The sequence below is a fragment of the Hypanus sabinus genome, chromosome 4 (assembly GCF_030144855.1).
Source record: "Hypanus sabinus isolate sHypSab1 chromosome 4, sHypSab1.hap1, whole genome shotgun sequence".
Lineage (NCBI taxonomy): Eukaryota > Metazoa > Chordata > Chondrichthyes > Myliobatiformes > Dasyatidae > Hypanus > Hypanus sabinus.
In genome coordinates this window covers 23706612-23733230 of record NC_082709.1, presented here as the reverse complement: position 1 = coordinate 23733230, position 26619 = coordinate 23706612, and the positions used below count along the sequence as shown (strand labels likewise).

General features: G+C 42.1%; 2 protein-coding genes across 13 annotated transcripts in view; both read left to right on the top strand.

Annotated features, from left to right (window-relative positions):
* The first annotated feature begins 5896 nt into the window (after nt 1–5896).
* myo3b (myosin IIIB) overlaps nt 5897–26619 on the top strand; it is a 481967-nt gene continuing 461244 nt past the window's right edge. For 10 of the 11 annotated variants that reach the window (XM_059966610.1, XM_059966606.1, XM_059966605.1 and 7 more), the window contains exon 1: nt 5897–6155. In XM_059966610.1, the coding sequence (XP_059822593.1) occupies nt 6098–6155 (58 nt within the window). In that variant the 5' untranslated portion in view covers nt 5897–6097. The remainder of the gene's footprint in view (nt 6156–26619) is intronic. The other variant, XM_059966608.1, reaches the window with a different exon arrangement.
* LOC132392216 (uncharacterized) lies at nt 22451–25134 on the top strand. Of its 2 annotated transcripts, none has more exons than XM_059966056.1 (2): nt 22451–23073; nt 24081–25134. In XM_059966056.1, exons 1-2 carry the CDS (start codon nt 22655–22657, stop codon nt 24490–24492), a joined length of 831 nt encoding a protein of 276 aa, XP_059822039.1. In that variant the 5' UTR covers nt 22451–22654; the 3' UTR covers nt 24493–25134. The 2 variants fall into 2 exon arrangements, with proteins under 2 accessions (XP_059822039.1, XP_059822038.1); XM_059966055.1 differs by having other exon boundaries at nt 22451–23422.

Here is a 26619-nt window from a genome sequence, read left to right as displayed (position 1 = left end):
TTTTTTGCTGTTGTCCCATCATCCATCTCAGATTGATACCTAAAGAAGAGTACTGCATTCATGAAATGTAGATGATAGTTGCCGTTCCTGCTGTTCTGCATTTGCATTGCCAGTGATGGTTAACAGGCAGAATCATTCTCAAGGTTGTCAAGTTATGGCTGAACTGATGAACTTGAATTTGCAGAGAGGAGGGAGATAATGAAATACGATAAGGTTGCTTATTCCTCCCAGTGTGATTATCGAAAACCTGTGATCAGTTACACCAGAGATGTGTCAAACAGGAGCTTGTTTCAGCTTCTACCATTCTAGGTACGTTTCAGATACACTTTCTGGCTCATTCTTTCTTGTTGTAATACATGTACCGATGACTGCAAAAATGTAAAATCAATTTCAAAATAAAATTCAAAATGCTTCCACTTTCTGACAGATATGCAGAAACAAAAAGGATGCTGATTATTTTTTATTCTATGCAGCAAGCAGAATTTGTATGTCCCTCCACTATGGCTTTGACTAGTACAGTAAAAGTACACAAAGTATATCAGATTTAGAATTAAAAGCAGTTATTATAAATAACACTATATCATTCATTTTAAGTGTTTTTATCCTACTTATATAGAGGCAGCAAATTGATAGCATTTGGTTTCAATAAAATTTATTTTACTTACAATCTTATTGCAGTTTCATATTCCAATTTTCAATATTCCAGTCAATGAGACATTATCAATTTTAGATCACAAATCTGACTGATCTTCACTTTGTATTACTTAAAGGTTTAAGATTTATTTACTGAATTTCTGATGGGAATGCTTTATCACTGTTTAATGAATAATCTGATGAAAATTTTAACTTATTTGTTAAAAACATAATTTTGTTCTGAATTTGCAGTGAATGCATGCACATATATTTGTTTAATCTCATTTGGGCTTATGGAAATTGAAAGGCTAACATGCTGAGCACTTTTTCAAATCAGACAAATAGCATATTATACAAACAGCACACAAAAAATGCTGGGGGAACTCAGCAGGCCAGGAGAAATAAAGCTAATCTATAATCACCTTTAATCATCCAATCCTATTCCCACTCTCTGTAACCCTTGACACCTTTATTAATCAAGAACCTATCAACCTTTGCTTTACATATACCCAACGATTTGTCCTCCACAGTCATCTGTGGCAATGAACTCCACAGATTCACTACCCTCTGGCAAAGGAAATTCCTCCTCAACTCTGTTCTGAAGGAACATCCTTGTATTCTCATGCAATGCCCTTTGGTTCTAGACTCTTCCACTATTGGAAACAACTTGTCCACTCTATCTCGGCTTTTCAATATTCAATAGGTTTCAATGATAACCCCCTTCCTTCTTCTAAACTCCAGTGAGTACAGGCCCAGAGCCACGTTGACCTTTAATTCTCAGGAATATTCATGTGAACCTCCTCTGGATCCTTTCCAATAGCAGCACATTCTTTCTCAGATATGGGACCAAAAAAAATGCCCACAATACTCAAGTGCAGTCTGACAAATGGCTTATAAACCCACAACATTACATCCTTACTTTTATATTCTAGTATTTGTGAAATGCCTGCTAACTGCATTTGTCTTCCTTACTACTGACTTAACCTCCGAGTTAAATTTAGGGAATCGTAAGACTCTTAAGTCGCTTTGCAGCACCAATTTCCGAATTCATTTCCCATTTAGAAAACAGTCTACATGTTTATTCCATCAACCAATATACATGACCACACACTTCCCGACACTCATTCCATCGGTCACTTCTTTGCCCAAGCTTCTAAAATATCCAGGTTCTTCTGCAGACTCCCTGCTTTCTCAACATTACCTGACCCTCCAGCAATATTTGTACCATTTTCAAATTTGACCATAAATGACAATTCTGCCATTCAGATCATTAACATGAAACGTGAAAAGTAATAAAACCAGCACCAAACACTGCGGTACGCCAGTTATCACCAGCAACCAATGAGGAAAGGACTTCATTTATTCCCACTCATTGCCTCCTGCCAGTCAGCTAATTTTCTATCCATGTTAATATCATACTTGTAATTCCATGGGGTCTAATCTTGTTTCACAACCTGATGTGCAGCACCTTATCAAAGGCCTTGTGAAAGCAGATCAATATCCCCACTTGCCTTTTTAAAAAAAAACTCTTTATATATCTGGAAAAAAATTGTGCGCTCTTCTATACTACTGACTAGCTGACCTTCATATTTCATTTATCTCTCATTGTTTTTAGTTGCCTTCTGTTGGTTTTTAAAAGCTTCTCAATCCTCTCACTTACCATTAATTTTTTGCTATATCGCTTTATTTTTGGCTCGATATTATTTTTATCAGCCATGATTGCCTCATTCTCCCTTTAGAAGACTTATTTGAAATTAACCAATCTTCTGAATTACTCTGAGAAACTCCAGAAATTACTAGTCTATGTCATCCCTGCTAGTGCCCCCTTCCAATTATCTTTTGCCAGCTCCTCTCCCATACCTCTGTAGTTCCCTTTACTCCATTGTAATACTGATACATTCAATTTTAGCTCCTCCCTCTCAAACTGCAGGAAGAATCCTATCATATCATGATCTCTGCCTTCTAAGGGTTCCTTTGCCATAAGCTCCCTAATCAAATGTTCACTGCACAACACCCAATCCAGAAGTAATATACACAAAATACTGAATGAACTCAACAAGCCAAGCAACAGGTTTGGAGAGGAATAAATGCCTTTACCCTAGTAGGCTCAACCATAAGATATTTTTAAAAATGCATCTCATAGGCATTCTACAAATTCCTTCTCTCGGGATCCAGCACTAACCTCATTTTTCCAATCGATTTGCACAGTGAAATCCCCCATGATGATTGTAACATAGCCTTTTACATGCCTTTTCTTTCTCCTGCTGTAATTTGTATCTCACATTCTACTGTTCAGAGACCCGTATATAACTCCCATCAGGGTCTTTATACTCTTGCAGTTTCTTAGTCTATCCACCAAGATCCTACACTCTCTGATCTTATGTCACTTCTTTCTAAGGATTTTATTTTATTTTCTGCCAACAGAGCAATTCCACCCCTTCTTCCCACCTGTTTGTGTTTTTGAAATGTGTATCCTCAAACGTTAAGCTAGTTGTGGTCTTCTTTCAGCCATGACTCAGTGATGCCCACAATGTCATACTTCCCAATTTCTAACTGCACTACAAGATCAGCTACTTTATTCCATAAACTGTGTGCATTTAAATATATCACTTTCAGCCCTGTATTCATCACTCTTTTAAATTTTGCCCCTGTGTTACCTGAAGTTAAGTTCTCCTCCCTTTCTAAATTTTTTCTTTTTACTTCATTCTGGAGAATTTCATAACCTCTCCTTCCCTTTTACTTCATGAATACTTTTCTAAAATGCTAAAGCCATCCCTCTACTACTTAAAGCCCCAGCCACAACCCTAGTTATGTGATTCACCAGGACTCTGACCCCAGCATGGTTCAGCTGTAGCCTGATCATCGGAACAGCTGTTTCCTTCCCCAATACTGGTGCCAATGTCCCACTGAATTTTAACCCACTTCTCCCACACCAGTCTTTGAGCCACCACACATGTATTTAGCTTTCTGATCTTATAAACCCTGTACCAATTTGCATGGGCTCAGGTAACAGTCTAGAAATCATTACCTTTTATGGTTTTGCATTTTAATTTAGTCCTAAGCTGCTCAAATTCCCTCAGCAGATGAGTTAGAAAAATAGTTCATCATCAAATGAGTTACAATAAATTAAGTGTTAATAGTTGATCCCAAGGAACTGACAATTTACATCCTAGAGTTTTGAAAGACTTATTTTCATCCTCCAAAATGATTCTGAAATTGTTCTTGTGAATTGTAATGTATCAAGACCGAGAGATTAATCCAATGTCAGTAGTTGGAGAAATGCTGGATTTTACATTGATTCAACAACTGCATCAAAAATTATAGAATGGAACAGAGTCAGTGCTGATTTTATGAAAGGAAAATTATGTTTGGTTAATTGTGTGAAAAGGTGACCAGTAGGATAGATAAGCAGGAACTTTTGATAGTGCCACACAAGAGGTTTTGTTAACAGGTTTAGAATACATGTAATTAACCTCAATGACCCTGAGTGATTTTCAGAAAAAAGAACAAGTGGGCATAGATGGGTCTTTCTCAGGTTGGCTTGGCTGAAACAACCAATGATCATATGCTGAATATACAAAACCAGGTGGGATAGAAACTACAGAGGAGGATACAAAGAAGGTTTAAGATAATACGAAAAAGCTGTGGGGGAGCAACATGTTCAGTTAACTACTTTGGAGTGCAAAACTGAGAAATGGAGTATGTTTTAAATGGAGTGACTATGTAATATTCATCTTCACTTGGTATACATTAGCCGCTAAAGGTAGCAGCACGTGTGGCAAATGTTTAGGAAGGTAAATAGTACATTCACCTTTTTTTTTAAATGAGTGGAGCAACAAACAATCTGCTGGAGCAGGGGTTCCCAACGTTTTTATGCCATGGACCACTACCTTTGACCGAAGGGTCTGTGGACCCCACATTGGGAATATCTGTGCTGCAGGAATTCAGATGGTTGAGCAGCACGTGCGGAGAAAAGGAGTTGTCAATATTTCGGATTGTGACCCTGCATCAGTCCTAATTCTATCATCCGCAGTTTGTATCTTGTCCTTATTTATTATAAGAGGATTTGAATACAAGAGTAAAGATGTATGATTGCAATTATACACCGCCTTGGTTACTCAACATCTGAAGTATACATCTAAGCAGCCCGAGCTAAAAATTGATATATTTGCCAAAGCGGGAATAATTCAAAAGATAACAGGGATCGCAGGTTTGTCATGAGTTGAGATCTGACATGCTTGACCAGCTGTCTTTGAAATTCAGAACGAGAGTCATTGAAACTTATGAAACTCTCACACAGCTCAACAGACAGAAGGCAGGGAGCTTGCTTTCCCTGATTGCAGAGTCGAGAAATAGAAGACATAGTCTCAGAATATGAGGTTGATTAATTAGGACTGAGAGAAGGAGAAATTGCTTCAAGTAGAGTCTGCTGAACATTTGTAATTATCAGAGGGTTGGGGAGCCTCAGTCACTGAGTTTTATTCAACAAGAAACCAATGAGTGTGAAGGGATTCAAGAGATATGGGGATAGTGCCAGAGAATGCTCCTGAATTGTTAAATCAGCCATGATCTTAAAGAATGACTGAGTTGGCTCAAAGGCCAAATCCTGTTCTTATTTATTACCCAAAAGTAATATGAAAACTGCATTGATCCCACTGTCAATGTAGTTTACATGTTTGTTATACAAGGAACTTCAAAAAAACTTGAAGCCAATAGTTCATACTCCAAACATTTTAAGCAATTAACATAAAATATTCTTAGAATTAAAAACTTGAGAGTTTGTTATTTAGTTTACATTATGTAATGTAGGCCACTTAGGCAAATGCAAAAACAGGTACTTTTAGTTGTATTGTACTTGCAATCTTCGGATAAATCTCTAGAAGGTAAAACACCCAGATTATACTTAGTCCTTCATGCACGTAACACAATTACTTCAAATACCTCACTTATCTAATCCATGTTTTACAGCTGTGCATTCAGGATTTTCCGCGCTAAATTCGGTGTTCAATTTTGTATGGATGCTCAAACAAGACGGAAGAGGTCCCAGAAACCTGACTGACCCCGAGTAAAAAATTGCCATTATGCCGCCCAACTGTGATTTTTGTAATTTATACGTTTTTCCAGTTTTTTAAAAAAAATTCGCAGAATTATTTCTCCAGTTCACAGTAGCTTTGGTTAATTCTTTGTCGAACAAAAAGACACACCAGTTTCTGGTGAATTATTAAAGTGATACTGAAAGAGTTCACTTGGCAGGCAGCCGCTACAGGCGATCAAGTGGAAAAGACGTGCCGGATGCAAGCTGACCCTGGAATCGCTGCTCACGCCTAACGAAAGTGTTCGGTTTCCGCTGGTTCGCGGTGGAAAGCCCTGGGAGCGCGGACTGGACAAGCGGGCAGCGCCCCGAGAACCCCCTCACGCTCTCTCGTAAGCTCTCAAATCCAGCACAATCCTCTTTCCGAGGTTAATGGTTTGTTTACATTTTAACATTGAGAACCTGTCCAGCAAGAGTCTCCCAGAGGAGGGTAAGTTGTCTTAATAACTTAGATTTTCATTAGTGTTTCCTTAAACTGAGTTCCTTTGCCCTCCCGGCCCAAATGTCAGTCCGTAATTAGAGGCTTCTGGGGATCACCTGAACTGCATCGACCTTTGCGTATTAATCAATGTAACGTCCTAAAAGACCATCCACTCCTACCCCTCAATAGTGAGTTCTCAGGACAAAACCAAGCCGGTTTGAACCCATCGGAGTAGGCAGTGTGCGCAAGATTTTTTTTAAAGTAACGGGGCGATATGCCGTCGATCAGGCAGCGCCTGTGGAGAGAGAAATAGAGGCAAATGTATTAAATCGGTGATCTTCCTTTGAAACGGAAAAATAAGAAAACGTTCGTTGTTTTAAATTCTTGAGGAGGAGGGGAGACTTGCAGAACCATAGAACATTACAGCACAGAAACAGGCCTTTTGGCCCTTCTTGGCTGTGCTGAACCATTTTTCTGCCTAGCCCCACTGACCTGCACCTGGACCATATCCCTCCAAACACCTCTCATCCATGTACCTGTCCAAGTTTTCCTTAACTGTTAAAAGTGAGCCCGCATTTACCACTTCATCTGGCAACTCATCCCACACTCCCACCACTGTCTGTGTGAAGAAGCCAACCCCCCCCCCCATGTTCCCTTTAAACTTTTCCCCCTTCACCCTTAACCCATGTCATCTGGTTTTTGTCTCCCCTAGCCTCGGTGGAAAAAGCCTGCTTGCATTCACTCTATACCCATCATAATTTTATACACCTCTATCAAATCTCCCCTCATTCTTCTACGCTCCAGGGAATAAAGTCCTAAACTATTCAACCTTTCTCTGTAACTCAGTTTCTCAAGTCCCAGCAACATCCTTGTAAACCTTCTCTGCACTCTTTCAACCTTATTAATACCCTTCCTGTAATTTGGTGACCAAAACTGCACACAATACTCCAAATTCAGCCCATTTTTCGAGCTAGTCCAAATCCCTCTGCAAGCTTTGAAAACCTTCCCCACTGTCCACTACACCTCCAATCTTTGTATCTTCAGCAACTTTGCTGATCCAATTTACCACATTATATAGCCATATAACAATTACATCATGGAAACAGGCCATCTCGGCCCTTCTAGTCCATGCTGAACGCTTACTCTCGCCTAGACCCACTGGCCTGCACTCAGCCCATAACCCTCCATTCTTTTCCTGTCCATGTACCTATCCAATTTTGCTTTAAATGACAATACTTAATCTGCCTCTACCACTTCTACTGGAAGCTCATTCCACACAGCTACTACTCTCTGAGTAAAGAAATTCCCCCTCATGTTACCCTTAAATTTTTGCCCCGTAAGTCTCAACTCATGTCCTCTTGTTTGAATCTCCCCTACTCTCAATGGAAAAAGCCTATCCACATCAACTCTATCTATCCCCCTCATAATTTTAAATACCTCTATCAAGTCCCCCCCTCAACCTTCTATGCTCCAAAGAATAAAGACCTAACTTGTTCAATCTTTCCCTGTAACTTAGGTGCTGAAACCCAGGTAACATTCTAGTAAATCTTTTCTGTACTCTCTCTATCTTGTTGATATCCTTCCTATAATTCGGTGACCAGAACTGTACACAATACTCCAAATTCGGCCTTACCAATGCCTTGTACAATTTTAACATTACATCCCAACTCCTGTACTCAATGCTCTGATTTACAATTTATAATCTGGATATCATCCAGATTATTGCTATAATGACAAATAACAATGGACCCAGCACTGATCCCTGTGGCACACCACTAGTCACAGGCCTCCACTACCACTCTCTGACTTCTCCCATTGAGCCAATGTCTAATCCAATTTACTACCTCACTATGTATACCTAACGACTGAATCTTCCTAACTAACCTCCCATGCAGGACCTTGTCAAAGGCCTTGCTTAAGTCCATGTAGACAACATCTACTGCCTTCCCTTCATCCTCTTTCTTGGTAACCTTCTCATAAAACTCTAATAGATTTGTTAAACATGACCTACCACGCACAAAGCCATGTTGACTCTCCCTAATAAGTCCCTGTCTATCCAAATATTTATAGATCCTATCTCTTAGTACTCCTTCCAATAATTTGCCTACTACTGATGTCAAATTTCCCGGCCTTTAATTTCCTGGATTACTTTTAGAGCCTTTTTTAAACAGTGGAACAACATGACCTATCCTCCTATCCTCTGGCACCTCACCCATTGATACCGACATTTTAAATATATCTGCCAGGGCCCCTGCAATTTCAACACTAGTCTCCTTCAAGGTCTCAGGGAATACCCTGTCAGGTCCTGGGGATTTTTCTACTCAGATTTGCCTCAAGATAGCAAGTACCTCCTCCTCTTCAATCTGTATAGGTTCCATGACCTCACTACTTGTTTGCCTCATTTCCATTGACTCCATGCCAGTTTCCTTAGTAAATACAGACACAAAAAAAAACGATTTAATATCTCCCCCATTTCATTTGGTTCCATACATAGCTGACCACTCTGATCTTCAAGAGTTCCAATTTTATACCTTACTATCCTTTTGCTCTTAATATACCTGTGGAAGCTCTTTGGATTATCCTTCACCTTGACTGCCAAAGCAACCTCATATCTTCTTTTAGCCCTCCTGATTTCTTACTTAAGTATTTTTTTGCACTTTTTATACTCCTCAAGCACCTTATTTGTTCCGTTTCCTATACATATCATACACCTCTCTCTTCTCTATCAGAGTTCTGATATCCCTTGAGAACCAAGGTTCCTTATTCTTATTCACTTTGCCTTTTATCCTGACAGGAACTCTTCACTCTCAAAATTTCTCCTTTGAAGGCCTCCCACTTACCAATCACATCCTTGCCAGAGAACAACCTGCCCCAATCTATGCTTTTTAGATCCTTTCTCATTTCTTCAAATTTGGCCTTTTTCCAGTTTGGAACCTCAAGCCGAGGACCAGATCTATCTTTATCCATGATCAAGTTGAAACTAATGGTGTTATGATCACTGGAACCAAAGTGTTCCCCTACACACACTTCCGTCACCTGTCCTAACTCATTTCCTAATAGGAGATCTAATATTGCATCCTCTCTAGTTGGTACCTCTACATATTGATTTAGAAAACTTTCCTGAACACATTTTACAAACTCTAGCCCGTCTAGACTTTTAATAGTATGGGAGTCCCAATCAATATGAGGAATATTAAAATCCCCTACTATCTCAACTTTATGTTTTCTGCAGTTGTCTGTTATCTCTATGCAGATTTCTTCACCAATTCTCACTGACTATTGGCTGGTCTATAATACAACCCCATTAGTGTGGCCATACCTTTCCTGTTTCTCAGCTCCACCCATATGGCCTCAGTAGATAAACCCTCTAATCTGTCCTGCCTGAGCACTGCTGGAACATTTTCCCTGACTAGCAATGTCATTCCCCCCCCCCCCCCCCCCGCCCTTCATCCCTCTGCCTCTATCATGTCTGAAACATCGGAACCCTGGAACATTAAGCTGCCAGTCCTGTACCTCCTGTAGCCAAGTTTCACAAATAGCTACAATGTCATAATTCCATGTGCCAGTCCATGCCCTCAGCTTGTCAGCCTTCCCCACAATACTCCTCGCATTGAAGTAGACACACCTCAGAAGATTATTACCACCACACACAACCCTTCTATTCATAACTTTGCATGAACTTTTAACATCATTTATTTTCAGCCCCACTCCACTATCTGCTCTGGCACTCTGGTTCCCAACCCCTGCGAATCTAGTTTAACCCCCCCCCCCCCCACCAACAGCACTAACAAAGCTCCCCGCAAGGATATTGGTCCCCCTGTAGTTCAGGTGTAACCTGTCTCTCTTGTACAGGTCCCACCTGCCCCGGAAAAGGTCCCAATGACCCTGAAATCTAAAACCCTGCCCCCTACACCAGTTCCTCAGCCACGTGTTCGTCCTCCAGAGCATCCTATTCTAACCCTCACTGGCACATGGCACAGGAAGCAATCCTGAGATTACCACCCTCGAGGTCCTGCTTTTTAACTTCCTACCAAGCTCTCTATACTCACTCTTCAGGACCTCACTCTTTCTTCCTACATCATTGGTACCGATGTGTACCATGACATCTGACTGATCACCCTCCCACTTCAGAATGCTGTGCACGCGATCAGAGGCATCCCTGACCTTGGCACCCAGGAGGCAACAAACCATCCGGGAGTTTCTGTCACGACCAGAGAACTTCCTGTCTGTACCTCTAACTATCGAGTCCCCTATCACTACCGCTCTCCTCTTCTTCCACTCTCCCTTCTGCACTGCTGAACCAGAGATCCGGCTGCTGCAGCTTGTCCCAGGTAAGTCACCCCCCCCCCCCCCAACAGTATCCAAATCTGTATACTTGTTGATGAAGGGAATGGCCACAGGGGAGCCCTGCTCTGCCTGCCCTTTCCTCTTCCCTCGCCTGACGGTAACCCAATTACTCGTGCGCTGCTCCTTTGGCGTAACTACCTCCCTGAAATTACTATCTATAAACTCCTCATTCTCCCGAATGATCCGGAGGTCATCCAGCCCCTGCTCCAGTTCCTAACGCAGTTTGTTAGGAGCTGCAGCTGGATGCCCTTCTTGCAGGTGTCGTTGTCAGGGACACCAGAGGTCTCTCTGACTTCCCACTTCCTGCAAGAGGAGGATTGCAACATCCTGCCTGACATTCCCTCTACTCGAAACAAACAAAACAAAACCTAGCAGAACTTATCCTTGCCTCTGCCTGTTCATACCAAAGCCTGTTGAGCCAAAGCCGTCCCACTCTGACTCAGTCCACTCCGACGATGGCCGCTGTATATGGTGGTCTTTTTTTAAACCTTTGGAGCTCTACTTCACGTGCCTGCACAGTCTAGCCCCTTTTCTATACGGGCACTGGAACGCCATCTACAATGATTCTGCGACACACCATCTTGGCTCATCCCCCAAACTCACTTCACCAGTGCTTGCCCCTTCACTGCTTCTGTCGAAAATTTAACACAATTTACCTCGTGATATTTTTAGTTGGGTTTCTTAGCTTTTTGACCACCAGAAAGCTGTCGCATATGTTCGTTGGCACCATCTTAACTGGAAGAACTGAATATACCTTAGAGGGTACATTTGTACCTTAGAGGATGCAAATGAAGTATTAATTCTTCTGACAATGCTACGTTTTTGGGTGTGGTAGGAAGCAGGAGGTACAAATTAACCACTTGTCATTTCACAAACTAGAAAATTACATTCAAGTCAATTATATTAATAACAGATAAAAAAATTATCTTTGATCTAAGAATTTCATGTTTGTTGTAACTCATTTTTTAAATAAAGTAATGAAATATTTATTTATTTGATCAATTCATGAATATTAATGAGTAAACATTAAACTTGTGATTATTTATTTATAACCCTAAATTCCATAAATGAATATTCATTAATGTGTACAAATCTAGTCCCCTGCTTTGTCATTAACAGGTTAATTATATGTTTGAATAGTTTAAAAAGGTTCACAATGTGATATGAATAATTTATTAGTGAGATCAACATTCAGTCCTCCTGGGTTACTTGTTACCCTGGAGATAACTCGAGGAAAAAGAGTGAACAATTGTTTAAATAAACACTTTTGTTTGCTGTTATTAATGCACCAATGCTGTATTGTTACTTTTTATTAACAGTTGGATTTTCACAAGATTTGTCATTAAGCACCATGGTAATATATATTATTTTTGGAAACTGTAGATGATTAGAATATGTGTTTGGAGGAAAGTTAAGTCAAATAAACATTTCTAATTAAAATTTTAAATCAAATATGTATATATTTTTTCAAACTTCCATTTATCCCATAGGCTTGTCTGCACAGTCCACATTGTCTTCATTTGGCCCATGGGTCTTTTCTTTGTACAGCATTCCAGACGGTCTCATTCCCTGTTCTGTCATCTTAACAAAATGTATTTTCTCAACTGTCTATCTGATAAAACCTGAAGAACTTTACTTGCAAAGATGATGAAAACTGGAGAGTTTTAGATTAAAGTCAGTCTGTTTTTATGGACTCCTCCATATCTGTTTGCCTATTATTCTAAACATATGGTGCAAATCATGAAACATGTTCACGGGAACAGTCTAACTAAAGCCTTTGTGACCCTGTACTCTTAACAAATATCCACACAGCCTTCCTTGCTCCAAACAGGGGCAGCACAGTGACAGAAGAACTGCAATGGGTTCAGTCCAGACATCTGATGCTGTCTCTGTGGAGTTGACGCACAGTACTGGCTGTGCCCAGATGGGTTTTCTCCAAGTGCTCCAGTTTCCTCCTGCATCTCGAACACATATCAGTTCATAGTGTAATTGGTTGCTCTTCAGTCGCTCTAGTGATTGGTAGGATCTGGGAGAGAAGTTGATCGGAGAATACAAATTGGTGTTGGTGGAAATGGGAGCTTGATGATCAGCAGGGGCATGGCTGGCCCAGTGACCTGTTTCTGTACCACTCTACCATGAGATTAAGCCTAGTTTTACCAATCTCACCTTTCAGCTGAACTCCCACATCCTTACAACATATATTTTCTGAACTCTTTCCCATGTTCATGTCATCTCTGAAGTGTAATGATGATGATTGAACACCACTTTGGGTTAACCTTTTTTATTAATTGAAACCTCCACATAATCTCCCTCTGTTCTGCTTCTTTTCATGAGGTTTGGGATGTGATCTGCTTTATCATTCATTCTCTCAATATCCTGCCACTTCAAAGATTAATGACCATGTAGGCAACTGTCCCTCTATTCTTCTACATTCTTTAGAACATTATAATTAAGGCTATAATGTTTCTCATTGTTCTTTTTGCCAGAGCACATCACTTGACACTTCTCTGTATTAAATTTAATTTGCCGCTTGTCGGCTCATTCTGTTCGTCCACATTCACTTGCATTCTTTTGCTGTCCTACTTGTTCTTACGCACACCTCCGAAATCTATATCAACTGAAAATTTTGAAATTCTGTTGTGTACACTCTGTAAATTTTTTAAAAGTTGTGATTCTTGCACTGACTCTGAGAAACACTACCTTCTACCTCTTCCAGCTTGAACCAATTTATTACATGTTCAAGGCCAAGATAGATTTTTAGCTGAGTAGGAGTGGAAGGTATATGGAAAGTGAGGCCAAGATCAGACCGGCCTCAATTTTATTCAATGACAGAGAAGCAGGTCTATAGGGCTCATTCCTGCTTCTATATCCATGTGCAACATTTTATCTGCTAATACTAACACTTTTGAAGTAGCGTGTGAGGGAATCACTTACAGGGTGGGAGCCATTTGAAAATTGCGCTTCTCGTTGGGAGAGTTTTATTTGAGCCAATAAAGGGAAGAGAGGTGTAAGTGGAGTGGCCCTTGTTGGAATGGGGCTTGGACAAGCACAGACGCGGGTTCTAAGTAAGTTTCCAATAAGTGTTTTTTTTCCTGTTAGTATGTAGCTAGTGCACTGAGAATGGGTCCAGAGTTTGTGGTATGTTCCTTGTGTGAGATGTGGGAACTTTGTGAGCCTCCAGTATCCCCAATAATTATATGTGCATGAAGTGCACCGAGCTGTATCTCCTTATTAAGGAACTAGAGTTGCAGTTCAATAACCTTCAACTCATTTGGGAGGATGAGGAGGTGATAGATAGAAGTTCCTGGGTGTTAATATCTCTGAGGATCTGTCCTGGACCCAATATATCAATGCAGCTACAAAGGAGGTGCGGCATCGGTTATATTTCATTAAGAGTTTGAGGGGATTTTACTGTAAAGGAGGTAGTCATTTCTAAGTTGTATGAGGCAGTTACCTGTCAGGAGAGAGAAAAGCAATAAGTAGTCAGTGCAAGGTACCCCTGTGGCCATTCCCCTCAATAATAAGTGTGCTGCTTTGGATAGCCTGGTAGGGCGACCTGCCAGGGAGAAGCTGCAGAAGGCAGGTCTCTGGCACTGAATCTGGCTCTATGGCTCAGATTGGAAGTGGGGTGGAAGGGATAGGCTGTAGTGAAAAGGCAGTTCTTGATTTGGGAAACAAAAAGGAGGTTGTGTGGATGAGGATGAGGTTCCTGGATGGTTTGTTACCGCCCTGGTACTGGGCTCAGGGACAATTCAGGTTGAGCCCGCAGCATTCTTAAATGGGAGGGTGAGCAGCCAGAGGTCGTGGACCACATTGATACCAATCAAAATTCAAAATAAGTTTGTTATCAACATACGGTTATGTCACCATACACAACCCTTCACTTCATTTTCTTGCAAGCATACAGTAAATCCATAGAGATAACAGAATCAATGAAAGGCCACCCATCTGGGGCATTCAGGGTACAGAAGATATCAAACTGTGCAAATTTAAAAAGGGAGAAACAATAATCAATAAATATTGAGAACATGAGATGAAGAATCTTTGAAAGTGGGTTTATTGGTTCTGGGAACATTTTAATGATGGAGCAAGTAAAATTGAGTGAAGTTATTCCTTTTGGTTCAAGAGCCTGATGGTTGAGGGATAGTAAGTGTTCCTGACCCTGGTGGTGAGAGTCCTGAGGCTCTTGTATCTTCTCCTAATGGCAGCAGTAAAAAGAGAACATGCCCTGGGTGGTGGAGATCCCTGATGATGGATGCTGCTTTCTTGCAGCAGTCTTTCATGTAGATGTGCTCAATGGTTGGGGGGGGGGGTGATATTCTTTCATTGATTTTGTTCTACTTGTTATTCTGTAGATTTATCAAAGACATGGGTAGGTAGGATGGGTGATGAGGTCCTGCAAAGTAAATTCAGGGAGTGAGTTAAAGGACAGGACTCCCAGGGTTGTGATTTCAAGTTGCTACCCATGCCATGTGCTAGTGAGGCCAGAAGTAGGAAAATCATGCAGTTTAACATGTAGCTAAGGAGCTAGTTAGGGAGGGAGGGCTTCATATTTTTGGATCATTGGACTCTCTTCCAGGACAGGTGGGATTTGTACTGAAGGGTTGTTCTGTATTTGAACCAATATTCTAATGGGAAGGTTTGCTAGAGCTGCAAAGGGGTGGGGGAACCGAAACAGCAGAAGAGATAGTGAAATGTTGTGGAGAGTGATGTTTGTAAGCCTACATATAAGATCAGGAATCAGAAGGCTGAGCATGGCACATCTAACGTTCTGAGCTGTGTATACTTCAATGCAAGGAGTATTGTAGGAAACACAAATGAGCTTAGGGCATGGATCAGCACATGGAATTATGACTTTGGAGCTATCATTAAGACTTGGTTGCAGGAAGGGCAGGACTGGCAACTTAGTGTTCTGGGGTTCTGTTATTTTAGACATGATAGAGGGGGAGTGATTAAAGGGGTGGGATGGCATTACTAGTCAAGGAATATTTCACAGCAGTGCTCAATCAGGACAGATTGGAGAGCTTGTCTAGTGAGGCTTTATGGGTATAATTAAGGAATAAGAAAGGGATGACCATGTTAATGGGATTATGTTGTAGTCCCACCCAACAGTCCATGGGATTTAGAGGAGCAAATTTGTAGAGAGATTGCAGACTGTTGCAAGAAAGCAGAGGGCTGTAATTGTAGGTAATTTTAACTTTCCACAAATTGTCTGGGGCTCCTATACCTGTAAAAGGGCTGGATGGGAAAGAGTTTGTCAAATACGTTCAGGAAAGTTTCCTCAATCAGCATTGAGAAGTCCCAACCAGAGAGAGAGAGAGAGATTTGATGTTAGGGAATGAGACAGGGCAGGTGATAGAGGTTTGTGTTTGGGGGGGGGGGGGGGGCTCTTGGCATCTCGTGATCATAATGCCGTTAGTTTCAAGGTAATTATGGGAAAAGGATAGGTCTGATCTTTGGATTGAGGTTCTAAGTTGGAGAAAGGCCAATTTGGAATATGTTAGCAAGGGTCTGACAAGTGTGGATTGGGATATGTTATGTACTAGGTAAATTGGAGGTCTTCAAAAGTGAAATTTTGAGAGAACAGAGTTTGTAATTTTCCTGTCATAATGAAAGACAGTGATAACAGATTTATAGAAACTTGGTTTTCAAGAAATAATGAGGCCCAGGTTAAGAAAAAGAAGGAGGTTTGTAGCAGGTATTGGCAGCCAGGAACAAATGGAGTATTCATGGAGTATAACAAATGAAAGAGAACACTTTTTGGGAGTTTTGGGAGATCGTAACCAGGCCAGTCTGAAAAAATCACTAAGCAGTTACCATCAACAGATCACTTGCAATACCAGAGGAAACAACACACTGGACTGCTGCACCACCATCAAGAATGCCTACAGTGCTATTCTACGTCCTCATTTCGGGAAGTCTGATCACATGGCTGTACTTCTACTCCCTGAGTATAGGCAGAGACTGAAGACTGCAGCACCAGTAGTGAGGACCAAGAAGGTACGGACAAGGGAAACACAGGATTACCTACAGGACTGCTTTGAATTGGTTGACTGGACTATTCAGGGATTCATCTTCGAAACTGTATGAGTATACTGCAGTTGTTACTGACTTCATTAAAACCTGTGTGGATGAGTGTGTACCTACAAAGACTTGCTGTACATTCCCAAACCAAAAGCCATGGATGAACCAGGTGGTACGTCGTCTGCTAAAGGCCAGATCTGTGGCATTCAAGTCTGGTGACCCAGGCCTGTACCAGAAGACCAGGTATGATTTGCGGAGGGCTATTTCAAGGGCAAAGAGACAATTTTGAACAAGGTTGGAGGTGACATTGGATGCATTGCAACTCTGGCAGGGTTTGCAAGACATTACTTCCTATAAAGTGAAACCCAATAGCATGAATGGCAGCAATGCTTTACTACCAGATGAACTCAACACCTTCTGTGCCCGCTTTGAAAGGGAGAATACAACTACAGCTGTGAAGATCCCTGCTGCACCTGATGACCCTGTGATCTCTGTTTCAGAGGCTGATGTTAGGCTGTCTTTAGAGTGAGTGAACCCTCGCAAGGTGGAAGGTCCCAATGGAGTACCTGGTAAGACTCTGAAAACCAGTGCCAACCAGCTAGTGGGAGTATTTTCAGCTTGTCACTGCTACGGGTGGAAGTTCTCACTTGCTTCAAAAAGGTAACAATTATACCAGTGCCTAAGAAGAATAACGTGAGCTGCCTTAATGACTATCACCTAGTAGCACTCACATTGACAGTGATGAAATGCTTTGAGAGGTTGGTCATGACTAGACTGAACTCCTACCTTAGCAAGGACCTGGACCCATTGTAATTTGCCTACTGCCACAATAGGTCAATGGCAGATGCAGTCTCAGTGGCTCTCCACATGGCTTTAGACCACCTGGACAAAACAAACCCCTATGTCAGGATGCTTTTCATCGACTATAGCTCAGCATTTAATACCATCATTCCCACAACCCTGATTGAGAAGTTGCAGAGCCTGGGCCTCTGTTCTTCCTTCTGCAATTGGATTCTCGACTTCCTAACTGGAAGACCACAGTCTGTGAGGATTGGTGATAACATCTCCTCCTCATTGATGATCAAGCATTTCAGGGGTGTGTGCTTAGCCCACTGCTCTACTCTCTGTATACACGTGACTGTCTGGTTAGGCATAGCTCAAATACCATCTATTAATTTGCTGATGATACGACTGTTGTTGTTAGAATCTCAGGTGGTGACGAGAGGGCGTATGGGAGTGAGATATGCCAACTAGTGCAGTGGTACCACAGCAACAACCTGGCACTCAATGTCAATAAGACAGAAGAGTGATTGTGGACTTAAAGAAGGTTAAGATGAAGGATCACATACCAATCCTGATAGAGGGATCAGAAATGGAGAGAGTGAGCAGTTTGACGTTCCTGGGTGTCTAGATCTCTGAGGATCTAACTTGGTCCCAGCATATCGATGTACAGTAGGTATAAAGAAGGCGAGACAGCAGCTATACTTTATTAGGAGTTTGAAGAGATTTGGCATGTTAACAAATACACTCAAAAACTTCTCTAGATGTACCATGGAGAGCATTCTAACAGGCTGCATCACTGTCTGGTATGGGGGGACCACTGCACAGGGCCCAAAAAAGCTGGAGCAGGTTGTAAATCTAGTCAGCTCCATCATGGGTACTAGCCTACAAAGTACCTATGATATCTTCAGGGAGTGGTGTCCCAGAAAAGCAGCATTCTTTATTAAGGACCTCCAACACCCAGGGCATGCCCTTTTCTCACTGTTACCATCAGGTAGGAGATATAGAAGCCTGAAGGCACACACTCAGCAATTCTGGAACAGCTTCTTACCTTCTGCCATCCAATTTCTGAATGGACATTGAACCCTTGGATACCACCTCACTTTTTTTAATATTCAGTATTTCTGTTTTTTGCATGTTTTTTAATCTATTCAATATACGTGTATTGTTATTGATTTTTAAAAAACATTATTTATTATTTTTTCTCTTCTATACTATGTATTGCATTGAACTGCTGCTGCTAATTTAATACATTTCGTGCCACATGCCAGTGATAATAAACCTGATTCTGATTCTGACTTAAGAAAATAATCAGGAGGCTAAAAGAGGAGATGAAGTTGTTGCATCAAACAAGATGAAGGAGAATCCCATGGGCTTCTACAGATATTTTAGAGCAAAAAGGTAGTAAGGGACAAAATTGGTTCTCTAGAAGATCAGAGTGATAATTGCTGTGTGGAGCTTAAAGAGATGGGGGAGGTCTTGAATAATTTTTTTTGGTCTGTATTTACACGGGTGATGGACACTGAGTCTACAGATGTGAGGCAATGCAACAGTGAGGTCATGGACCCTATACAGATTGGAGAGGAGGAGGTGTTTGATGTCTTCGGGGCAAATTAAGATGGATAAATCCACAATGTCTGAGAAGCTGTTCCCTCAGACTCTGTGGGAGGCTATTGCAGAAATTGTAGGGGCCCTAGCAGAAATATTTAAAACATCTTTAGCCATGGGTGAGGTGCTGGAGGATTGGAGGATAGCTAATATTGCTCTACTGTTTAAGAAATGCTCAAGAATAAAATGGAAAATTATAGGTCGGTGTGCCTGACATCAATAGTGGAAAAGTTGTTCTATGGGACTGAATATATAAGTATTTAGATAAACAAGGACTGATTAAGGATAGTCAGCGTGACTTCATGCATGGTATGTCATGTTTTTTGAAGTGAGCAGAAAAGTTGATGAAGGTGACGCAGTGGATGCTGACTCCATGGACCTTAGCAAGGTCTTTGACAAGGTCCTACATAGGAGTTTTGCAAAGAAGGTTCAGTCATTTGGCACTCAGGGTGAGGTTTTAAATTGGAGTTACCTCTCTAACTGGAGGCCTGTGACCAGTGGAGTGCTGCAGGGATTGGGGCCGGGTCCTTTGTTGGTTGTCACCTAAATCAACAATCTGGATGATAATGTGGTACACTGGATGAGCAAATTTGTGGATGACTCCAGTAATTGGGGGCATAATGGACAGTGAGGAAGACTATCAAAGCTTGCAGTGGGATCTGGATCAGCTGAAATAATGGGCTGAAAAATGGCAGATGGAACTTAGTGCAGACAAGTGTGAAGGGTTGCACTTTGGAGGATCAACCTCGGTAGGTCTTACATGGTGAGCAGTAGGGCACTGAGGAATGTGGTAGAACAGAGAGATCTCAGAATATAGATCCATAATTTCTTGGAAGTGGTGTCATATCTAGATAGGGTTGTAAAGAAATATTTTGGCATATTGGCCTTAAATCAATGTATTGAGTACAGAAGAAGGAATGTTACATTGAAATTGTATAAGATATGGGTGAGACCTAATTTGGGGTATGTGTGCAATTTTGGTCACCTACTTACAAGAAAGGTATCAATGAGATTGAAAGAATATGGAGAAAATCTATAAGGATGTTGTCAGGACTTGAGGACCTGAGTTATAGAGAAAGGTTGAATAGGTTAGGAATTTATTCCCTAGAATGTAGATGATTGAGGGAAGATTTGATCGAGGTATACAAAATTACAAGAGGTATAGATGAGGTAAATGCAAGCAGACTTTTTCCGCTGGGCTTGGGTGAAACTTCAACTAGAGGTCATGGATTAAGAGCGAAAGGTGAAATGTTTAAGGTGAACATGACGAGTAACTTCTTCACTCAGAGGATGATGAGTGTGTGAAATGAGCTGCCAGCGCAAGTGGTGGATGCAGGGTCATTTTCAACATTTAAGAGAAGTTTGGATAAGGACATGGATGAGTGGGGTGGCAAGGTGAAAGTATGTTTCTACCAAAGGAGGTGTAATGTGCTCCTTCCCTCTGCTAGCTTGATGGTCACTCTTGGGCAAAGTGTAGCCCCTGCTTAGCCCCCTGCCCGATCAAAGTCTCATGAAGCCATGGCAGCAGGTGGTGGATGGTCAGATTAGCAGCTGGTGCATGTCACAAATCCTAGTTATATGACCACTGACACCTGGCAGACAATCTCTGAAGAGTAATGGTAATGGCTAGGGTGACCCATTTTGTAAAGACACTACGCAGAAGAAGGCAATGACAGACCACTTCAGTGGAAAATTTTAGCAAAATCAGTCATGATCAAGGATAGACCATGATCGCCCGTGTCATACAATACTACACAGAACGAATGAATGAACAAACTTGTATGAGAGGGGTTCAGAGGACTATGCTCCAGATGTAGGTTGATTAAACTAGGCAGATTAACGGTTGGGCACAGAATAGGTGGGCGGAAGGGCCTTTTTCTGTGTTGTAGTGTTCCCTGAGTGACTGCTCCTTAAATATTCGTATATGGTTACCTGATCTACTTTGTGCAAAAAAATAAGTTCCTGCAACCCATCCAGCACCATCTCTTTAGATATGCCTTGTCTTCTAATTTTCCTTTATCTCACATACACAGTAATTCAGGAGTTACTAATTTCAGTCCCTGTGCTAAGTTGACTCCCTGACTAATTAATCTCCTGCCTGCAGAACCTCCTGTATAATTTTCTTCAATGTGTAGACCATCTTCAAATTGTTGTCGACCTTGACCAATCGGTGGTTTAGCATGACAGATAACCTGCAGAACTTTGAACATCCTGCAGTTACCTGGCCTCTTGGTTGGACACCCCCTTGCTTTCCTGAACTCTGCATCTCAGGAGTGCTGTACAAGTCAGGCCACTTTGAACCTCCTCATGTTCAGATATTAAAATTAAAAGACATTTTTAAAATTTAACAACTAGAAAAAAAAGCCTGTCTGTTTTGTGCCGAACCATTAATCTCCCTAGTCCCATCCACCTGCACCCAGACATTGCCTTCTATACCTCTCTCATGCACGTTAGTTACGTGCTGTGCTGTAAGACATAGGTCATGGTCTTCCCATGTGTGGTGAACTACATATACCTGTCTGGACATGCCCCTCCCCACTGCTGACTGCTCCTGTGGCTCCTCCCACAGACCCACCGCGGTATAAAGGCGATTAGAGGCACAGCTCCTTCCTCAGTCTCCAGGATGTTGTGTGATGGTCACTTGCTGCTTGTGCTTTCTTCCAGCCAATAAAAGCCTACCTTAACCACGTCTCAGAGTTATTGACGGTGCATCACCATGCCTAAGATTGTCCTTGACAAACAGTGGTAACAATTTTGTTTGGAGAGAAATGCATTTCCTTCCCCACTTCTCTTACAAATCTGATTAATTTAAAAAGTGTTTCAATTTCTGGACTCAGTCTCACCTGGTAAAGGATTCAAATTATGATACCTGGAGTAATAAGAAGAAATCATGGAAGGGCTGGCCCTTCTGCAGTATCCTAAACTTCTTAATGAGTCTCAGAACTCTCCTTTATTTAAACTATATAATTTTTGACATTTGGACCTTGTAGATAAGGGTAGTATATAGTATGAGGTCCATAATTGTCCTTGAGAAGTATGGTGAGATATCCTTGGTACTGGAGAAGATGTTTGGAGGGCAGATCTATGGTTTTGTCTCAGTAACAGAGATATATTTCCAAGTCAGGATGATATGTGACTTGTAGGGAACATTCAGTTGGTGGTGTTCATCCAAACATTTGAAACTCTTATATTTTTTTGCATTTGATGTTTGAGATTTGAGGATGGAACATTCAAGTCACACCATCCTATTTCTGTGATAATGGGTGGCAAACCATTAAGTGGATTGATTAGGACTGGATTGTACTCATCCAAACACAAAGAGAATATTGATGTTAATAATTCACTGTTCCCAACTATGTCTCACTGTAGGTCTCTGCAAACAGTTGAAATGAATCAAACTAAAATAAAATAACAATAACAATTTTATTTGCAACACTAAGGAACAGCCTACCCTCTGTTGACTCCATATTTATTTCCTGCTGCCTCTGGAAAGCAGCCAACGTAATCAATGTGTGGTGAACTATGTGCCTGTCTGGACACGCCCCCTTCTGACTGCTCCTGTGGCTCCTCCCACAGGCCCCTGTATAAAGGCGATTGAAGTCTGATCCTCTGCCTCATTCTCCAGGATGTAATATGATGGTCACTCACTGCTGGTTCCTTCTTCAGTCAATAAAAGCCGATATCTCACCTTACGTCTCAGAGTGAGTTGTTGATGGTGCATCAATTTTATTGACTGGATGTTTTAAAACATGGAAACCGTTTTACGTCCGGAAAGGTTGGATTTGGACCCTCAAGACCCTGAAGCAGCTCTTGCCTTTGAACACTGGCTTGCATGCTTCCACTCATACTTGGCGGAGCTTCGTGCGACTGACCCTGCTGTTATGTACAGAATTCTCCTCTCGAGGGTCACCCCAAAAGTTTATTCCATTATCTGGGACCTGCCGACCTATGATGGGGCACTGGACACCCTCAAAAGACAGTACCTGCGGCCGATGAAGACCGTCTACGGAAGACATCGTTTAGCTACCCGGCGACAGCGGCCTGGAGAATCGAGCACCGGGTTTCTCCGAGCACTACAGACACTCGTCCGAGCTTGTGACTGCAAGACGCTCACGGCAGAACAGCATGCGGAGCTGCTAATGCGAGATGCCTTTGTGACGGGACTGAGGTCAGTGTACATGCGCCAGCGACTGCTGGAACACTCCAATCTTACCTTGCGCTCGGCGATCGAGACGGCCAACGCTCTGGAAGCTGCTCTGCACAATGCTGACGCTGTCCAGTCGCGCAATTCCCCGCCGGTTCCATGGACACCTCAGACCCCGCCACCGCCGACTCCCGTGAACGAAATCGCCACTGCCAGTCTCGATTCCACGAGCTCCCCGAACCCAACCACGGTGGTGGCCCGTCAGAAGCCTGTGCTTTGTTATTTCTGTGGCCACAAAAAACACCCTCGTAAACGCTGTCCAGCGCGAGAAACGACCTGCTCTAGCTGCGGAAAGCGGGGCCATTTCGCCAAGGTCTGTAAGTCTAAACTACAAGCGGTGTGCAGCGCTGCGGGTGAAACGTGGGGGCCGCCATCTTGCATGCCCGGATGTGGGTGGCCATCTTTGTCGGCGTCAGCATGCCCCGCCCCCAACCCTCCGATGCTTACCGGGTACCCCAGATGTGGGCGGCCATCTTTGTCGACGTCAGCACGCCCCGCCCCCGACCTGCCGATGCTTACCGGGTACCCCGATGGCGATTCAATTCTGGCCACTGTGACCTTCGACCAAAGCGCCCCACACCCACTTGCAAGGTCCATGATGGACATCTGGGTGGAGGGGCACAGGACTAGATGCCTGTTTGACACGGGCGGCACTAAGAGTTTTATTCACCCGGACGCAGTACAACGCTGCAGACTCGCAACACGGCCAGTAAGTCAGAAGATCCATTTGGCTTCTGGGTCGCATTCCACAGACATCCCATCCAACACGACAGCTGCGCTACTGACACCACTTGCAGTCTCTCCACTCTCGAGGTCCCTCCCCCGCCGCTGTTCGCCAACCTGACCCCGACTGTAAACCGGTGCAGTGGCTGCTCAGGGAGGGGATCATTGAGCCAAGCACAAGCCCTTGGAGGGCCCAGGTGGTTGGATGGTGGCCCCCCCCCTCACAAACTCCTATTCTCTTTTCCCAGGAAGTCTGTCACTCTACCAGTTTGGCTGATGTCCCCGGGGCCAGTGCTGCTCCGGAAACATGTGAGGAGCAATAAATACTCCCGGCTGGTCGAGAGGGTTCACCTTCTGCATGCAAACCCCCAGTATGCTTACGTGGTCTTACCTGATGGGCGGGAGGACACAGTCTCCATCTGCGACCTGGCGCCCGCAGGTGCAGCAGACCACTACCCTGAACACTCTCCGGTAACTATGAACCCTGTACCCGAGGTGACACTGCGCTCACCAGGCCCTACATGGACTCCTCATGACATTTCTATACCAGGTGCCTCGCACATGCATGAGCTGGAACCAGCACAACCTCCGTCTCCTGTGCAATCACCAATGTTGCCGGCATCGGTGCAATCACAGCCGGTGCTACGTAGATCGCAGTGACAGATTCGACCACCTGATAGACTTGACCTGTAAGAAACTTCGCCACATGGGGACTCTTTCAAACAAAGGGGGGTGAATGTGGTGAACTATGTGCCTGTCTGGACACGCCCCCTTCTGACTGCTCCTGTGGCCCCTCCCACAGGCCCCTGTATAAAGGCGATCAAGGTCTGATCCTCTGCCTCATTCTCCAGGATGTAATATGATGGTCACTCACTGCTGGTTCCTTCTTCAGTCAATAAAAGCCGATATCTCGCCTTACGTCTCAGAGTGAGTTATTGATGGTGCATCACAATGACCCTTCCCACCTCAGCCATCCTCTCTCCCCCAACCCAATCCCCAACTTGCTTGCTGTGAAATCGATACAAAAGGTTGAAAATTTGGACCACCAGACTGGAGGACAGCTTCCACCTTGCTGTTATCAGACTCTTGAATGGACTTCTTGTATGTTAAAGTTGAATTCTTGTTCTTCCAATCTCTCTCATTAGAGCCCTCATACCTTACCAGTGCACTGCACAGCACTTCGCTTGTAGCTGCAACACTTACACATTCTGTTTTCTGTTTACTACCTCAATGTACCTCAATATATGGCAGGGCCTACAAATAAAGTTTGCTATTTCAGTACATGTGGAAATAACAAACATAGAAGAGCTGTAATTAATTATTTAAACCTAAATATTCTGATCTACAATAAGCTTGTGTAAGTTTATTCTTTAAAATTGGTGACCCCATTGAAATGACTTGCATCACAGAAGGCTTCAGGTGGTGACTGCATTATTTGGGAGGGTTGCTTTCCGAGAAGTCAAACTATGTCGCGATTTTCCACACTGCAAAGCAGTTTCATTGCATCAAGAAACATAAATTGAAAAAAAAAAGTGTTAATTTTATTTACCTTTTTTACACACGTTCTATGAGAATTAACTTTTTTCCATATCTCAAACTTTTGAGATGTAATTTGTGAATTCTGTAAGGGAGAATTTCTTAAACCCAGATATCTATACATTGGTGGTCATGAGCTTTGTAAACTTGAAGGGCTGCATGAGAAATCCATCCAGATACTTGGCTCAAAGACTTAATGAATACCCAAGACTTGGTAGTAGTTCAAGGCTGTATAGTGAGAGGTTAGCTGAGTATCAGTTCATTGATTTGGAAAATGTTTTATTCCTAATTTGATGGTTTATTTTGCATTTTAAAATGAAAAAAAATTTGCTTTGGCAAAAGGTCCAAAATTTAAATGTTCTGTACATTTTTAATATAAATTAAGAATAATGAATCACGTCAGTGGTTTCTATCCTGGGACATAGGAAGGGGATCAGTTGAGAGATAAGATACAGTTTTAATAATTGTCACATTAATAAGGCAAAATTGTTAGATTTTGATAAATTACATCTCAGCTGCAGTTCAGGGTCATGCAAATTTCAAGCCAGTAGAAAGAAGAATTTGGTTATTTCAGCCTAGAGACATGCATTTTATTAGATTACATAAAACATTTAATAAACCAGAACAAGCTGCCGGCCAAATCAATTGGTTCGTAAAGTAATAACCTTTTCATAAATTATAGAATAACTTAATGGTTTGAACAAATAACCCAAAGGCTATGAAATTGGAGCCTTGCATTCATGAAAGTCAATAAACTTGGTCACTTTTCGTCAAAGCTAGGAAAATCTTTAAGAAATTTACTGGATTGTTGTAAATACTGCATCAGGGTTGCTCATGTAATTGTGGTAAGGAGACTTGACTTACTATTTTAGCAATGTCACGTTCAAAGTTCAAACTTGACAATGCAGTTATTTCTCATGAATAAAAATGGACATTATTTGAGTTAATAAATGACATTCAAATTTCACTTATTTTTACTTTTGTTTATTTTTACATTACTTTTCTTGTCAAAAAAGATTTTGGTTTGTTTTACAACAATGAATCATAGACAGGCAAGCCTATATTTATTGACTGAGTCCTTGTAGCAAGATTCAAAGTAAATATATTATCAAAGTATGTGTGTGTCGCTATATACAACCCTGAGATTCGTTAACTTGCAGGCAATAACAGTAAATACAGGAAACATGATAGAATCTGGGTGGACTACAACCAATGTGCAAAAAAAACCTAACAAACAATGAAAATATGACA